The sequence below is a fragment of the Mirounga leonina genome, unplaced genomic scaffold (assembly GCF_011800145.1).
Source record: "Mirounga leonina isolate KUSES-001 unplaced genomic scaffold, KU_Mleo_1.0 Mir_114, whole genome shotgun sequence".
Classification (NCBI taxonomy): Eukaryota; Metazoa; Chordata; class Mammalia; order Carnivora; family Phocidae; genus Mirounga; species Mirounga leonina.
In genome coordinates, this window is record NW_023270265.1 from 19,236,629 (window position 1) to 19,255,363 (window position 18,735).

General features: G+C 37.9%; 1 protein-coding gene across 6 annotated transcripts in view; it reads left to right on the forward strand.

The window, feature by feature from the left end:
- Positions 1 to 18,735, forward strand: part of HECTD2 (HECT domain E3 ubiquitin protein ligase 2) — a 71,923-nt gene that overhangs the window by 13,402 nt on the left and 39,786 nt on the right. For all 6 annotated transcript variants that reach the window (XR_004682873.1, XM_035024953.1, XM_035024962.1 and 3 more), the window contains exon 2: positions 6,872 to 7,001. Coding sequence is in view for 5 of the 6 variants with exons in the window: in XM_035024953.1 (XP_034880844.1) it covers positions 6,872 to 7,001 (130 nt within the window). In the remaining variant the exon portion in view is untranslated. The remainder of the gene's footprint in view (positions 1 to 6,871; positions 7,002 to 18,735) is intronic.

The following is an 18,735-nucleotide window of genomic DNA, read 5'->3' on the forward strand; positions in this document are numbered from 1 at the left end:
GCAATAGGTCTCCACAGTGGGCTTAAAACACTCAGTAAACCATGTTGTAAACAGATGTGCTGTCACCCAGGCTTTATTATTCCATTTATAGAGCACAGGCAGAGTAGATCTAGCATAATTTGTAAGGGCCCTAGAATTTTCGAAATGGTCAACAAGCATTGGCCTCAACTTAGAATCACCAGCTGCATTAGCCCCTAGAAGGGAATCAGCCTGTTTTTTGAAACCAGGTATTTACTTCTCCTTTCTACGGAAGTTTTAGATGAATCATCTTCCAATAGAAGTCTATTTCGTCTGAAATAGCAGTAAAAAACCTGTTGTTTAGTGCAGTCGCCTTCATGAGTTAACTTAGCTAAATCTTCTGGATAACTTGCTACAGCTTCTATATCAGCATTTGCTGCTTCCCTTGCACTTTTGTTATGGAGATGGCTTCTTCCATTAAACCTCAGGAAGCAACTTCTACTGGTTTCCAGCTTTCTGTAGCTTCCTCACTTCTCCCAGCCTTCATAGAATTGCAGAGAGTTAGGGTCTTGCTCTGGATTAGGTTTTGGTTTAAGGAAATGTTGTGGCTGGTTTGATCCTCTATCCAGACCACTAAAACTTTTTCTATATCAGCAGTAGGCCTGTTTTGTTTTCTTATCATTTGTGTGTTCACTGGAGTAGCACTTTTAATTTCCTTCAAGAACTTTTCCTTTGTATTCACAACTTGGCTGTTTGGTGCAAGAGGCCTAGTTTTCAGCTTATTTCATACATCAGCGTATCTTCTTCCCTAAGCTGAATCACTTCTAGTTTTTGATATAAAGTGAGAGATATGCAATTCTTGCTTTCACATAAATACTTAGAGGCAATTGTAGGGTTATTAGTTGGCCTCATTTCAATATTGTTGTGTCTCAGGGAATAGGAAGACCCATGGAGGAGAGAGATGGGAGAATAGCCGGTCCATGAAGCAGTCAGAACACAAACATTTATCGTGCCCCAAAACAATTATAATAATAACATCAAAGATCACTGATTATAGATCACCATAATAATAATGATGAAAAAGTTTGAAATATTGCATGAATTATCAAAATGTGACACAGAGACACAAAGTAAGCAAATGCTTTGGAAAAGTGGTGCTGATAGACCTCTTGATCCAGGGTTTCCAAAACCTTCAATTTGTAAAAATGCTGTATCTGTAGAATGCAATAAAGAGTAATAAAAGGAGGTATGCCTCTGTTTCCCACAGTTTTGTCCTTATATTAATTTTTGCCTAACAGTACTACATAACTGTGGCATAATGATAACCCTATCAGTTAGGAAAAAATCCATTATTTTGGCATGAGAAACATGCTTTTGCCTAGCAAGCATTGATTCCTTTTCTGGTCACTCACAAAATCATAGTCTTATAAAACCCAGTCTAGAATTTTCAAGTTTTTACATATTCTTAAACCATACACGCTCTTGTTTATGGTGAGGTGTCAAAGTATGCCTGTTCTCCTGAACTTTGAACTAAAGCATTTTATGTTATTTATTTATTTTGTAATTTATGGAAGGGTTCTGTGATTCTCATTATGCTTCACATTTGGAACTGAAGTAGTTGTTACATTTTGCCATTGCTTTGGCCCAGCCTTCCATGACTCTTCATTCCCTGTCGTCTTGGTTCAGACTTTATTTCTTCTGATATAAAGGTCCTCCAAGGCCTGGTTTAGCTTCTAGTATTATTCCCTCTAGCCTCTTCCCTACACTGCTAACAGAGTAATTTTGCTAGATACAGGTATGATCATGTCGCTCCCTGCTTAGACGTCCTCAGTGATTTTTCCCTTTCGCCTTCCATCCAGCACATCATCTCTATTCCATAGCTTGAGGGCTTCATGATATGGTTCCTGCCTATCTTTCCAGTCTCATCCCACTGGGCCATTCTCCCTTTCCGATTCTCTTTCAACCACACTACTCCCTAAATCCTATTGTTGCTCAGTCTTAGATAACAGTTAACTGTCTTTGACAGTTAGCAGTGAAAAAAACAAAAACCGCCCTTGGTATACTAAATTATTGAAGATATTTAAAGCTAAGTCAGCATAGCTCCATTTCTAAGAGGCCATTCATTGATCTCATTTCACAAATTGGTTATTTTTATTAATTACTATGTATAAACGAAATATATAATGGATCAAATTTGTTCCCACTAGTATTTAAGATGTTCTGTAGAACAAAACATACACGTAAGCAAACTTGGCCCTAGTAGTTAATAAAATTTTTATTTAAGTGTCCTAATATTTATAGTAAGATTGATTTACTTTTTCAAATGTATAGTTTATTTTGATTTTATTTTCCTAATCAACATACTAGTTCTGTGAATTTGAGTGTATTGCTATAATTTACCAAGATTATACAAATTATGTAATTTACCAGAAAAAATATTGGATATCACTGTCTTATCTCTTTCTCCAGTTTTCTCTCTCCTCAGGAATCTGTATTATAAATCTATTAGAGATTAGAATTGATAGCTGCTGAATGGATTTGTTGATTGAATCAGTTACTTGTTATTTTTTACTATTCAGAGATTCCACAAGTGAACTAAGCAATGTTCTTTGGGACCTTCTTTTATGGAGAAAGCGTAGAGGAAGAAGTAGGAAAATAAAATATTGAGTCTTTCCTAGGTTGCTAGGACATCATTTCCTTAAAATACACTTAGTTTTTCTCCTTATGTCAATTTCCTCTGCTTACTTGAGTTGCTCCTAAAGCTACCGAATTTCATTCAGCATATATCTGTAAAAGTCGAGAAGATAATAGCCACAAAGGATTGTTGTGGAAACAAGCTGTTATGTGTAACATACCTACTGTCACAGGATAAACTCTTAATAAGTGATAGCTACTATATTGAGAGACTTTGATATATGGTGGTTTAAAGGTACAGACTTGAGGGTCATTCAGAGTTTGAATTCCTACTTACCCGCTCTGTGAACTTATTATATAAGTTCACAGGGCTTGGTACTTCAATTTCCTTATTCATAAAGTGGGATATAAATACATATCTCATAAGAATTGTATGTTAAGGTATTTAATATAGCATCAAGCCTATAGCAAGTACTCAATAAGTGATTTGTTTTACTCTGCTTTTATCACAGGAATAGTCATTTGTTGAACCACTCATTATGTTGTAGGTTTTGTACAAGACCCTAGATGATAGTGTTTATGATTCTGAAACCAGATTCATACCCTACATCTAATAGATTACTTTGTTTTAGTTAGGCAATATGTCTAATAGGCTGGGTCATGTAGACTAATCCTAACAGAAGTATTAATCAGTCTTCACTGAGCCTAAATCTAGTCAGTACGCAAGCAAAATTTCTACTTGTGGCCCTATGAGAATGAATCAGGTGGCCCCCCACCCCCAAGAGAGTAGGAAGTGTGAGAGAGTCAATCCTTGGTAATCGTAAATGTTTTTGCTATATGGTATATGAGCTGATTCTGAAAAGGCAAATGGAAATCAGTTCAGTGGGTTAGGAAGGAGGAGAGGAAAAAGAAACTATTGTGAAAGCAAAGAAATTACCTTTAGAGTAAGGGAGTGAATATTAAGGAAGAAGTTATATTCTATTAAGCATCAGTAAGCTGGAAAGAGCTAGAGCTGAGAATAAACCCTGAGGTAGCTCCATAATTGAATATTGCCCTGGTAATATTTTATTTATAATTATAAAATACAGATGAACTACATACTATGGACTTTACAGTTATTATTTTGTGGAATGTGTGTTAACGGATAGATTCTGTGCTATAGGAAGATTGCACTGTTACATGCGCCTGTGGATCCCTAAATGCTTAGCATTATCTTTTCTTCCCCCATCACCTATTTAACCCAAACCCATCCCCTCACCCATCTCCCTTCTGGTAACCATTAATTTTTTCTCTATAGTTAAGAGTCTCTCTCTCTCTCTCTTTCCCTTTGTTCATTTGTTTTGCTTCAAAATTCCACATGTGAGTGAAATCAAATGATATTTGTCTTTCTCTGACTAACTTACTTCACTTAGGATGATACTCTCAAGCTCTATCCACGTTGTTGAAAATGGCAAGATTTCACTCTTTTTTATGGCTGAGTAATATTCCAGATCTATGCCACATCTTCTTTATCCATTCATCAGTCAGTGGACATTTGAGCTCTTTCCATAATTTGGCTATTGTAGATAATGCTGCTCTGAACATAAAGGTGTATGTATCCCTTTGAATTAGTATTTTTGTATTCTTTGGGTAAATACCTTGTAGTGTAACTGATGGATCATAGGGTAGTTCTATTTTTAACTTTTTGAGGAATCTCCATACTGTTTTCCAGAGTGGCTGCACCAATTTGCATTCCCACCAACAGTATAAGAGAGTTCCCCTTTCTCCACATCCTCGCCAACACCTGTTGTTTCTTGTGTTGTTGTTAGCCATTCTGGAGGTATAAGGGGATATCTCATTGTAGTTTTGATTTGCATTTCCTTCATAAGTGATGTTGAGCATCTTTTCATGTGTCTGTTGGCCATCTATATGTCTTCTTTGGAAAAATGTCTATTCATGTCTTCTGCCCATTTTTAATTGGACTATTCATTTTTGGGGTGTTGAGTTTTGTAAGTTCTTTATAGATTTGGGTACTAACCCTTTATCACATATGTCATTTGCAGATATCTTCTCCCATTCCATAGCTTGCCTTTTAGTTTTGTTGATTCTTTCCTTTGCTGTGCAGAAGCTTTTAATCTTGTTGAAGTCCCACTAGTTCATTTTTGCTTTTGTTTCCCTTGCCTCCTGAGACGTGTCTAGTAAGAAATTGCTGCCAAGGCCAAAGAGGTTGCTGCTTGTGTTCTCCTCTAGGATTTTGATGGATTCCTGTCTCACATTTAGATCTTCCATCCATTTTGAATTTATTTTTGTGTAGGATGTAAGCAAGTGGTCCAGTTTCATTCTTCTGCATGTGGCTGTCCAATTTTCCCAACATCATTTGTTGAAGAGACTGTCTTTTTTCCATTGGATATTCTTTCCTTCTTTGTCGAAAGTTAGTTGACCATATAGTTGTGGGTCCATTTCTGGGTTCTCGATTCTATTCCATAGATCTATGTGTCTGTTTTTGTACCAGTACCATACTGTCTTGATCACTACAGATTTGTAATATAACTTGAAGTCTGGAATTGTGATGCCTCCAGCTTTGCTTTGCTTTTTCAAGATTGCTTTGGGTATTCAAGGTCTTTTGTGTTTCCATACAGATTTTAAGATTGTTTGTTCTAGCTCTTTTAAAAAAATGCTGGGGGCGCCTGGGTGGCTCAGTTGGTTAAGCGTCTGCCTTCAGCTCAGGTCATGGTCCCAGGGTCCTGGGATCGAGCCCCACATCGGGCTCCCTGCTCCGCGGGAAGCCTGCTTCTCCCTCTCCCACTCCCCTGCTGTGTTCCCTCTCTCGCTGTCTCTCTCTTGTCAAATAAATAAATAAAATCTTAAAAATAATAATAAAAATAAATAAAAAATTAAAAAAATTTTTTAAATGCTGTTGATATTTTGATAGGGATTACATTAAATATGTAGATTGCTTTGGGTAGTATAGATATTTTAATAATATTTGTTTTTCCAGTCCATGTGCATAGACTATCTTTCCATTTCTTTGTGTCATCTTCAATTTCTTTCATTAGTGTTTTATAATTTTCAGAGTACAGGCTTTCACATCTTTGGTTAGGTTTATGCCTAGGTAGCTTATTATTTTTGGTGCAGTTGTAAATGGAATTCCTTGATTTCTCTTTCTGCTTCTTCATTATTGATGTATAGAAATGCAACAGATTTCTGTACATTGATTCTGTATCCTGCGACATTACTGAATTCATTTTTCAGCTCTACCCAATTTTTTGGTGGAGTCTTTCAGGTTTTTTTATGTTTAGTATCCTATCATCTGCAAAGAGTGAAAGTTTTACTTCTTCTTTGCTGATTTGGAAGCCTTTTATTTCTTTGTGTTGTTTGATAGCAGAGGCTAGGGCTTCCAGTACTATGTTAAATAACAGTGGTGAGAGTGGACATCCCTGTCTTGTTCCTGACCGTAGAGGAAATCTCTCAATTTTTCCCCATTTAGGATGATATTAGCTGTGGGTTTTTCACCTATGGCCTTTATTATGTTAGCATTATCTTTTTTAATCCTGGTACACCCAAAGTATAATCACAGTGCATAGACAGAAATGAGCTCTAAAAGGTTTATCTTTTTACCTGAATGGTTAAAGTTGCATCAAAAGACAAGAAAACCTTCAATGAATCAACATGTGAAGTATCACATGCATGTTAACTATTGAAAATAATATTTGTGGAGCTCGTAAAAATAGTGTTATCTAAATACAAATTTAAGGGACGCCTGGGTGGCTCAGTCGGTTGGGCGTCTGCCTTCGGCTTGGGTCATGATCTCTGGGTCCTGGGATCGAGTCCCACATCAGGCTCCTTGCTCAGCGGGGAGTCTCCTTCTCCCTCTGCCTGTCGCTCCCTCTGCTTGTGCTCGCCTCTTTCTGACAAATAAATAAAATAAAATAAATCTTAAAAAAAATAAATACAAATTTAAAAGAGCTGTTAACATGAGTGGAGCATGTACAATATACGAGGGGCTGTGCCAGTTACTTTATATGCTTATTTCAGTGAGACCTCACAGTAACCCTATAAGGAAGATACTATTAATACCCTATTTCCAAACTTTATCACTTTGTAGGTATGATACAACTATTCTCATTTTATATTTAAAACAATTTGATCCTAGGAAAGGTAAGTCAGTGTTATATATTTTATCTGTATATCATATATCATCAAGTTAAAATCTGTTTAAGTGTTTATGAATTTCTGCAATAAAATAGTTTAAATATAGCTAGTGGGAATCATGCTGCAATGTTAACTTTTCTGTTTTTAGGGTTTGGACAGAGGATCCAAAGGCCAAATTTCCACTTTTAGCAGTTTTATTTCAACTGTTAACCAGAAGAAAGAAGCCGCTGAAAACAGAAGTTCACCTACACATCTTGCTTTCCCTAACATCAAGAATGGTAAAATAATAATAATGATGATTATTAAAAGTACACATAGTCTGTGTATTTTGGCTGAAAATATATTATCAAACTATTAAAAAGTAGTTTTTTCATAGGTGAAGTTAATTAATACAATATGAAAAAGAAATAAGCTGTATAAATATTTACAGAAAGGAGCAAAATTGTTATTTTTAGGTGATTGTTTCCTAGGGTAAGGTATGAATGAGATACAAAGCTCATGAATAATAGAATTTGGTTAGGCAGCCAGACACTATACAAATATATGAAAATTCAGTATATTTCCTTTACTTGAGGAATAATCAATTAGAAGACTTGATGGAAAAATAATGAAATACTTAGAAATAAACCTAAAAGAAAGTGAGCTAAACCCATATGAGGAAAACTGTAAGACTTTATCAAAAGACTAAAAGGTTGTGGGATGGAAAAACAGCAAGATGTCAGGTATACCCAGTTTACTCTCTACATTTAATACATTTTTCAGCAGTTTTGGGGCGGAGATATTAAAATGATGCTCTATGTGATCCATAAGAATCAGTGTCCAAGAAGATGCAAGCAAAAATAATGAGGGAGCCCCTTCCCCTGTAGTACATATATTATAAAGCTATTTTAATTGCAGTACTGCCGCAAAGACAGCCAAATAGATCAGTAAAATATATAGTACATAAGTGGTATTCAGTTATTCAAAAAATGGAATTAGGATGACTGGCTAACCTGTTGAAAATAGTAACTTGAGATTTTTTTAAACTACAAAAGTACTAGAAGAAAACACAGGAGGTTATTTATATAAAAAATCTCTTGGCATGATAACAATGCCAAGAGCCATAAAACAAAAAATTGACAAGTTTCAGTATATAAGAAAATTTAAAACTTCTGTAGGAATTTTTTAAAGTCATAAAGTATAAACATGTACAAATGTCATACATAGTCTGTGAAAAACATATCCTTGATCATAAAGACTTTTAATAAATCAATAAAATGAACATTCCAATGAAGAAAAGGCAAAGGATCTGAACAGACTAATCAAAAGAGGAAAAATATGAGCAATAACTACACATGTGAAAGGATGCTCAATCTCACTTGTTTTTAAAGAAGTACAAATTACAATAAAAAGTTTACATTTTCCTCTGTGGTTGCAGAGAATGAAAGGATTTATATCTGTGATGTTGTCTAGGGAATGTGAAAATTGGCACTTTTATGAAGGGGTGACTTAGAGTACTATGTCTCTATTAAGAAAAGTGTGATATGTGTATAAAGTGTCTAGGAGAAGTGCCCACAGTACACTGTAAAATAAAAAACACAAGTTACACATAATAGGTAGAATATGACTCCAGGTTTTTAAGAGTAGGGAAACGTTTTATACTTCTTTAAGCATATAAAGAGGTATGGAAGGATGCCCACCAATCGGTTTAATGGTTTCCTCAGGAGAGTAGAATTGGGTGTATATTATAAATATGCTTTATTTCTCTGTACAACTCTGTATTGTTTTGTCACAGGAAACATCAATTACTTGCATACTTTCAATTTCCCCTGGCCTGTAACAAAACAAATCTGCAAAGGTTTAAATGTCCCTGCACCCAAACAACACAGAACAATCCTAGAAATGTGTAAGGACATAGTTTTTGGTAAATTGCTTGTGTCCATAGCTGTGTGTGGCATAAATTCTTCTCACGCAGATTTTCGGCTGATACTCCATGCTAGTGCTAACTTTTGCAGGTTAGCATTTACCTTATTTCATTTATCAACCTTTGCCTTTGATAACTTCTTTCCTCCTGTATTTATTTACTCAGTGTACACACATATACACACACACATGTTCTATCCCCTCAGTCTCACTCCAGGGAGGTACTAGTGCCCTTCATGTCAGTCCCCCAACCCCCAACAAAACAAAACAAAGCTGCAATTGTGGTACCATTAAAGGAATAAAGAAAATGAGCCTATTTGATGGGGAGAGGAATTGAGAGAAATTATATATATTTTAGACATGCTAACTAGATAACAACTGTAAATTATATTCGTGTATTATTTGTGTATACGTTACTTTATCTGAGCCTTGCAGCAATTACATAAAATAGAATAGATACTAGAATCCCTGTTGTATCAGTTTTCTATTGCTGTATAACAAATTACCACAAACCTAATGGTTTAAAAGCAACACCCATTTATTAGCTGATGGCTCTTTGAGTCAGACGTCTTGGTGAGTGTGGCTGGGTTTTCTGCTCAGGGTCTTACAAGGTGTTGGCTGGGCTGGGCTCTGGGGGAAGAATCCTCCTCCCAGCATCTTCAGGTTGCTGGCAGAATCCCTGCTGACTATCAGCCAGGGCTGCTCTCAGCTCCTAAAGAGACCACTTACACAGTCTGCCACCTCTGCTCACAGACCCTCTTGGAATATTGTAGCTTTGTGTTTTAAGGCTGGTAGCAGGAGCCCTTGTGTTGAATCCCCTTCATGTTTCCAGTCTCTCTGACTTTGTCTTTTGCAACCAGTGGGAGAAAACTCTTTGCTTGTAGAAGTCTCATGTCATTAGGTTTTGCGTACCTGGATAATCTCCCTATTTTAAGGTGAGCCAATTAATTATTTATATCTGCACAGTCCCTTTTGTCATGTAATGCAATGTAATCCTGATGGGACACCAGAAAGCTGAGACTCATGCCCGCGGTCTTAGTTTCTGTTTATCACACCATTTTATAAGTATGGAAACAGGCTCAGAGAGGGTAAATGACTTGGCTGAGGTCACTGCTAAGTGTCAGAACCAAAATTCAATCCACATTTTGTGACAAAACCCTTGTTCTTCTATCTGACAGATAGAGGAAATTCCTGATTGACTTGTTTCTCTTGCCTGATTAATCATATCACATTAATCATACAACTCTAATTACATCATCTTCATACTCCCTAATGCTTCCAAAATTAAATAAAAAATTTTTACCTTGACACTCAAGGACGTTCAAAATATGACAGCTTTTCAACGTGATCTCCCACTTTTCTCCTACATATAACTACATTTTAGCTATTCTCCTGGATGCCTCATACCTTACCTCAGAGATTTTGCCAGTTTGTTCCCACTGCCTGGAATGCACTCTCCCCTTTTCCATCTGACACATCCTGTCCTTCAAAGCTACTTCTTTCTTAAACCTTTGCTGATTCTCTCCAACCAGATATAGTTCTTCCCTCCTTTGACTTTCCATTTAGGTTTTCTTTTGTTATTACCTCTTATCAGTCAACCCCGTCTTATGTGTTACCATTCGAATACTATTAACTCTTAGACTGTATGTTCCATGAGGGAATAAATACCTTTGTAATCCCCGCAGGCCCCAGGCAGTTACCTGTCCATCAGAGGGTCTTACAGGTACAGTTGACCAGTTGACTCTTGAATGACACAGGTTTGAACTGCATAGATCTATTCATGTGCAGATTTTTTTCAATAAATATAGTACAGTACAGTGAATGTATTTTCCTTGTGATTTTCTTAACATTTTATTTTTCTACCTTATTATTTTAAGAATATGGTATATGATGCATATAACATACAAAATACATGTTAACCAACTGTTTATGTCATCAGGAAGGCTTCCAGTCAACAGTAGGCTATTAGTAGTTAAGTTTTGGGGGAGTCAAAAGTTATACATGGATTTTCAACTGCACGAGGGGTTGGCGCCCCTTCCCCCACATTGTTAAAGGGTCAGCTGTATTTATTGCATAGAGTCAAACAAGAGAGAACCCAGGACGGAGGAAGTAGCTATCAGAGCGGAGGTGCCAAAGCAGTAACGTCAGCTGCAACAATAACTCCATATCGTGCTTTCTGTGTGCCACTCCTGGTTCTGAGCGCCATACATATGTGAATCCATTTAGTCCTTATTGCAGCTGAAGGTTGGAATTCTTTTCCCATTTCAAAGTCAAGGAAACTTAAGCCACAGAGTTTTAAGTGACTTGCCCTGCATGAACTTACATAGCTAATGAATGGCAGACATAGAAAAAGGAAGAGAGCCAAGGGTAGTTTTGGATAAGGCCTTCATTAAAAGAAGAGTTGGTATAAGAAAAGAAAGTGAGTCCTGAAAGAGGGAAAAGAACCGTGGCGTGCTGTGACTTAGAAATCAGGGGAAAAGAGGGGTGCCTGGATGGTTCAGTCAGTTAAGCATCCAACTCTTGGTTTTCAGCTCAGGTCATGATCTCGTGTGTCAGGAGATCAAGCCCCACATGGAGCCCTGCGTCAGGCTCCACGCTCAGTGGGGAGTCTAGTTGAGATTCTCTCCCTCTGCCCCTTCCCCAACTCGCACGCGCGCACTCTCTTTCTCTAAAATAAATAAATAAATCTTTAAGAAAAAGAGAAATCTAGGGAAAAGAAAATTTAAAGAAGAGGATTTGGTCTACGATGTCATTGCTAAGGGAGGACAAGATGAATGAGCACTGAGACAATGCCAAGGATTTGTTGTTTAATGTGTTTATTGGTGACTTTTAAAAGAACAGTTTCAGTAGGATGGTATGAGGAGAATTCAAATTATAGAAAGTTAAGGGGCAGATTAGTGGTGAGGATGTAGGGGCAATGTAGACTGCCTAGCTTGAACTGAAGATTAGCTTGAACTGAAAGAAAAGCAGGGTCTTGCAGAGTAGTGTGGTCAAGGGAAAGGATCTAATACAGAGGGAGAGACTAAAGTTGCAGTAGGAAAATAGAATAATAAAATGAACTAGTAGAATAGAGAAGTGGTATGAGGATAGGATCAAGGAAAAATGCAAAGCATAGGGGTTGAGATGTCAGCTCCAGCAAGGTTAGAAGAGCACTTGTTACTCATACTGTGGAATTAGAGGGAAGAGAGGAAGTAGGAAGAGGAAATGGAAGTAGGAAACTCAGTTCTTCTCGCCTTGAATTCACTAATCTCCTTGGAAGGTATATTAGTTTCCTCTCGCTGCTACAACATAGAACATAAACTTGATATCTTAAAACAACAGAATTTTATTCTCTCATGGTTCTGGAGGCTAGAGGTCTGAAATCCATGCATTGGTGGAATTGGTTCCTTTTGAAGGTTCTTAGAATCTGTTCCATGCCTCTGTCCTAGCCTCTGGTGATTACCAGCAATCCTTGGTGTCTCTTGGCTTGTAGATGCGTCTCTCCAATCTTCGCCTCTGCCTTCACATGGCATTCTTTCCTGTATGTCTTTCTGTGTCCAAATTTCCCTCTTCCTGTAAGGATACCAGTCATTGAATTAGGGCCCACCCTAATCCAGTATGACTTCATCTTAATTTGCTTGCATCTACAAAGACCCTTTTTCTAAATAAATAAAATCTTTTAAAAAAGGGGGGGGTGCCTGGGAGGCTCAGTCATTAAGCATCTGCCTTCGACTCAGGTCATGATCCCAGGGTCCTGGGATTGAGCCCCGCATCGGGCTCCCTGCCCGGCGGGAAGCCTGCTTCTCCCTCTCCCACTCCCCCTGCTTGTGTTCCCTCTCTCGCTGTGTCTTTCTCTGTCAAATAAATAAATAAAATCTTTTTTTTAAAAAAAAGATCCTTTTTCCAAATAAGGTCACATTCACAGGTCTTAGGGTTTAGGACTTCAAAATATCTTCAAACATATCTGTGTGACAGACACACACAGTTCAGCCCACAACAGTGTTGAGAATCTTAAGGACTTTGAAATGTCTGCTATGGAGAATGATAGTCAAAAAGAAAGTCATGAATAGCTCTAACCTTTTTCCTTTGGACTGTTTGTTCAAGTTCAATAGCCTTTGCTTCCACGCTGATTCCTTTATTCCATTCTGTCTATACTAAAATCCTGATGTCTTAAACCAACTTGTTGGCCCACAACCTACCTGCCTCCTCCTTGGGTGGATGCATTGACTCTGAATATGGTCCATCTGTTTGAGCCCCCACACTTGTCTCTTTTTCCCTCTCATCTGTGCCAGTCTTAATGGAATCTGGATTCAGCCCCAACCTGAACTTGGAGTATTTGTATACACCACTCTAGGGGAATAGACCTCTTAGCAAACTTCTTTTACTTTATTGGAACTCCTAGTGCTGACTTCTCCTAGCTGTTTTGTCTGGATGCCACCTGGATTCAGGTGTGACTTGGAGTTCATGTGTCAGGGCTGCTGCAGAAAGAATTCCTTTATTGAATGGGAAGTTAGTCAAGTCTTCCCAATGTAAGCATGTTTATAATTCCTTATCTTTTGGGAAGCCTCTTTTACTTGCCAGTAAAATTGTTTCCTCAAAGATGCATCATTCTTGGCAGTTATTACAGTTTCCTCCCTCTTCTCTGGTAACAGGACCTATGCTGGGTATTCTCTAACAGCTTGTCTCCCCATCTGATCTTCAAGTGGTATTAGAGAAGCTGCAAAAGCCCAGCGTGGGTTTACCTAACAGCTGAGGGATGCCTTTCCTCCCTGTAGATCACATGACTAGGTCTGCCTGTCGAGTTGGCTGTCCTTTTGGAGATCAGAGAAGTGTAGGAGTTTTACCTACTACAACAGCTGTTAGGGATGATACATCTTCAGAGAAACAATATAGATGGTAAGTAATGGTGGAGGGGGATTAGCACTACGTTCTCTCTTATTCTTTTGTATCTTCCTTCTAAAGTGATTATGCCCCCTGTCAGACTTCTTTGAAACATCTTCAAACAGCGCAGAACATCTTTAAAAGAAATGAAGCAATTTCTCCCCATCTCTTTTATAATGTCTTTGCACTCTTGGTAATTCAGAAAAGAGTAGACAGGAACTCTAACGTTTACCTCAAGGACACTGTTCCTCTCCTAGCTCAGTGCATTTCATGAGTTTACTCTAGAAGAGCCCTAATAGGACATAGTGAGCCCTACAGTTTTCTACCTAACTCTGGAGAAATGCGTCCCATGATCTTTGCCACTGTGAAATAGCTCAGGGACAAACAAAGCGGTCTTTAGCTCAAATGGTGATTGGATCTTTGTGTGGTGGTGTCCTGTGTCCTATGTTCTCTACACCATGAAGCACCACAGAGTTTTCACAGTTCCTCCAAGAGCAACTTTTAGAGGCAGACAGAGAAACAAGCTGTTAGAAGAAACCCAGCGCAGGACTTGCCATCTGGGGAGAGACAAGGACTTGAAATAGCTGCTTTAGGAATCTTACCCTAGAATAAGTATCTCCAAAGCCTCAAATGACCCCATCTCCAGGTTTCTGTGGAGAATGAACTGATTTTAGACTAAATCTCCAAAATCCTTCCCTGGGTCAGAGTGAGTACCATGGACTTGACTTTTCCTAACTGTGCCTAGGGGAGAAGTGTATCTATCAAGAACTTAGAATATCCTGCGGCATTTATTTGTTTACTTATCTGTCTCTTTACTAGTCTGTAGTAAATTCTTAAGCTTCTATTTTGGAGAGGGGAAGAGCTATTCTTTTTATTTTTTATATTGAAGTTAATTTTTTGAGTAGGTAACACATTTGTGTGTTTCAAAAAAAAAATAAAAACTATAAAAACAGGATGTTTCTGACATCCTGTTTTTACATTCTTCCCTGCTGTCTTGTATTCTTCCCTGTGTTTCTTTATGTAAATGAAAGCAAATAAAATATACATTCTCATTTCCCACCTTTTCTTAAGGAAAAGGTAACTGCATATGCATTGTATATGTATATGCACCTTGTTTTTAGTTAGTATATCCTGGATACTTTTCTATATCAGTACATAAAGAGCTCCCTTATTCTTTTTTATAATTGTATTCCACTGTATAGGATGTACTATAACTTATTTAGTAAGATCCTATTAAAAGAAATGAGTTGTGTCCATTCTTTTACTAAACAATGCCACAGTGAAGGAATCTGTACATACGTCTTTTTGTGTTTCTGAGATATTCTGAGAAGTGGGATTATTGAGTCTGAGAGTAAATGCATCTGCATTCTCCTTGAATTTTTAATTCATCTGTGTATCTCCAGGATCCAGCCTATATGGCACATAAAGTGTTTACTCAGTAAATAGTTTACTGAATGAGGAAATATACAGGAGACAGTGTTTCTGGGTTTCTGGTCTCTGTTGGAATGTCAGACCCATCTCCATAATAAATTCTCTAAGATATGTCCAGCTTAAGACATCTGTTCCACTAGAGGTAACCTTCTGGAAAAGGGACTTTTGAATATTTTTATAACTAGACCCATAAAAGAACATTTCACCTGTGTTTTTGGTTGTAGTTTTACAAACATAAACATCATTGAACTTAGTAAAAAGTACATCTCCAAAAACTAATGAATATATTGCAATATATTTGGCTCTGGTGGCTAAAGTCCTGTGAGTCAGAGTTCTTTTTCCCCCTCTTTTTCCTTTCTCTCTCCCACCTTCAATTTTATTTTTTGCCAAATGTTTAGAAAAGTCACCCTATAGACAATGATGTTAACACCACCTGTTATGACTAATCCACTCTGGTCTCCCTGTTTCAGTTGAGCAGGAACACAAGCAGGGGGAGTGGGAGAGGGAGAAGCAGGCTTCCCGCGGAGCAGGGAGCCTGATGCAGGCAGGGCTCGATCCCAGGACCCTGGGTATCATGACCTGAGCTGAAGGCAGATGCTTAATGACTGAGCCACCCAGGTGCCCCTTGTAGCTCATTTATTACCTGCCTCGTACCCACAAACTGTAAATTATGATATCAAATAAGAACTGAATATTTGAGTTAATTACTACCAGTAAGTGTCATTGTGACCTTAGACATTATACTTCGCCCTCATGAGCCTTCATTTGCTCATTTATAGAATGAGGAATTGGGGCATTATGAGTTGTAAAATATCCTCTACACCAGAGTTTTATGATTTAAAGGGTTCATTTTCAAACATTGATTTTGTTTGATCCTTGTTGAGTTTTGTTTTGACCTTTCATAGTTTACCAGGTCCTACTTCCATGTAAATTTAGGGTTCAGTTTTGCTACTTGTTTTTATGCAGGTAGAAGATTTGGCATTATTTAATAGTGGGAAATACATGGGTGTGTAACTTATCCGGATGGGTTTGAATCCTGGCTCTGTAATTTATGATCCTGGAAAAGTTATTTAACCTCTCTGTGCTTGTTTTTCCATCTGTAAAATACCATAATAAAGAAGCTACCTCATAAGGTTGTAAGGATAAATGAAAAAAAGCATTTAAAAGCATTCAGTTCCATGCCTTATGAAATTCAGTAAATATGAGTGATAATATTATGGGCAGCTAAGTTGTAGGGAAGGGATTGTGATGGGCAGGAGTTTCTATTACTCTTATTTCATGGGTAACTGCACAAATTTTTAAAACTTTGAAACATCACACATACAGAAGAATGTAATCAACAGTAGCATATGGTTTTAGTAATAATAAAAGGAAAGCACATGAACTTAGTGCTAAAATTAAGAAAAAGAATATTACAAGCTCCTGTGAACCCACCCAGTTGCATTGCCCTTCCTTTCTGTCCAGAGGTAACTACTATTCCCTTGATTTTTTTACAAAATGGTTTTGTTGTCTTTATACGTTCCTATAAACAGTATACCACTTAAATTATATCTCTAATTATACACACACACACACACACACACTGCTTAGTTTTGAAAAACAGAATAGCAAGCACAAACCTTGGATGTGTAAGGGACAATATTGCCACTATTAGGTGAAGAGATGATAGTCTGAATAGTCTCTGAATCAGATCTGGCTTCAGCTTCCACAAGAATGTATGAGTCCTTTCTGGAGAAGTGAGCAAGGTCATGAGTGAATCCTGGGAAACAAAGGACAACTATTGGCATATCTGACAGAGCTGTGATTTGTTGGACTATCTGTGTATTAGATGTCTGGCAGAAATACGACCTCTCCAGCTGTCAGGAGTACCCCAGGTTAAAGCAGTGAGGTGAACTGAGTGCCCTCAGCTGATTCAGATAGCACAGCAAGAAATGGAGAACAGGGGTTTCATCACCCCACTGGCAAGACAAGCCAAAGTACAGATAACAGTCTGGGCTGGGCTCACCTATTCCTTCTATCTTCAGTTACAAAAGAAGAGTACAGAGGTAGTCAGGATCTTGGTGATGGCAGGCATCAAAATTACTCACTCTTAGGCCACTCTGTTCTAGTGTGTGCAGAATACATCTCTCACCTTCCTGTCCTTTGTATAAGGTATCTGTCTCTCTAGAAGCTTGTAGAATCATCTGTTTGTCTCGGAGTGTCTGAAATTGCACAGAGCTGTGCTTGGTGTGGGTCTAGTTTCATCCCTTTTGCTACATGTTTGGTAGGCCCTTTTCCTCTAGTAGTTCATGTCCTTGAATTCCAAGAAGTTTTCTAGAAATTTTTATTGATGATTTCCTCCCATCTGCTGCTTCTTTCTTTCTGGGTCCCCTATTATTCAAAAGCCAGACCTTCTGAACTCCTAGTTTTCTTTTTTTTTTTTTTCACTTCTATTTTCCATTTCTTTATCCTTCTGCTATATATTTTAGGGCATTTCCTCAAAACACTTCTACTAAGTATTTTGTTTCTGCTAATATGCTTTTAATGAACAAGAATTCTTTTTTCCCTCTCTGAATATTTCTTCTTTATAGAACCCTCTTATTTCCTGGTTGTACTTTTATCCCTCTAAGTAAATTAGTGATAGGTTTTTATTTTTATGTATGTATGTATGCATATATTTTAATCTTGAGGGTTTTTTGGGTTGTTGTTGTTGTTGTTGTTGTTTTATGCTTATCATGCCATGAATTCATAGGGAATGGGTTCCAGCAGCTCAGGCTCCTTTCCATTGGTTCTTACAAAATGTGCTTTGCTGGGTGGAGCAGGCTGGCACTTCAGTTGGACCCAAGTACCTTTCTCTTCAGCTTCCTTCTTTCTCTGATCATTTTCCTTCATGAGCTTCAAGCACGGCTCTTTGAGTGCTTAATATGCTCAATACCTACATTAAGTCTCTTGGCAAGAATCTTGCCTTTACCATGCTTGTTTACAACAATGCCAACAGCAAGCTGGGTAATACTGTAGACTCTTCCAATTTTGCCATCGTAACATCTGTGGGGCATTCCTTTTTGAACAGTGCCCGTTCCTTTGATGGTGACAATATCACCTTTCTTGTAGATTGGCATCTATGTGGCCAAAGGCCATGTTCTCTAAAAGGCCTAGAGAACATATAGTGGGTGCCTTTCCCCTTTCCCTATGAGTTGATGGTTTTGGCAAATTACTGGAAGATGGTGGTTCCGGTGAAAGGCTAGTGATAGGTTTTTACATTTTTTCCCTCCCTGCATGATTCCTGACTCTTCCAGGTTGCTCTTGTTTATTTGTTTTGGTTTCCACAATATTGGAATCCCTTGAAGGCTTGGCTGAAACACTTGCCCCTGGCCTTTTCATGGACTGCTTGGCTTCCTCACAGCATGGCGACTGGACTCCAAGGTCGAGCACCCCAAAAAGAGACAGCCAAGCAGAAATTGTATTGCCTTTTGTAACCTACAAAACCTACAGCATCTCTCTGTCACATTTTCTCATTAGTGGGGACCCGCTAAGGCTGGCCCACATTCCAAGGGAGAAAAGTTAGACTCCATCTTTTCATGAAGGAATATAAAAGAATTTATGGACTTATTTTAAAATGACCACATCTTTTGAATGTAAAATCCCAAAAGAGAACCCAGATCTTTTGAAAACTCTTTTTTTAGAACTTTTTCTTATACCCTGTTATAGAACACAAGTCGTAACTAAAATCAGGTGTTTAGATGACATATGCATGTTAAGTGTCCATGCTGCTTCAGTTTCTCTATTAGATGTCCTCATATAGTTCACTCTAACAGAGAATTGTCTTTAACTCTTTTGATT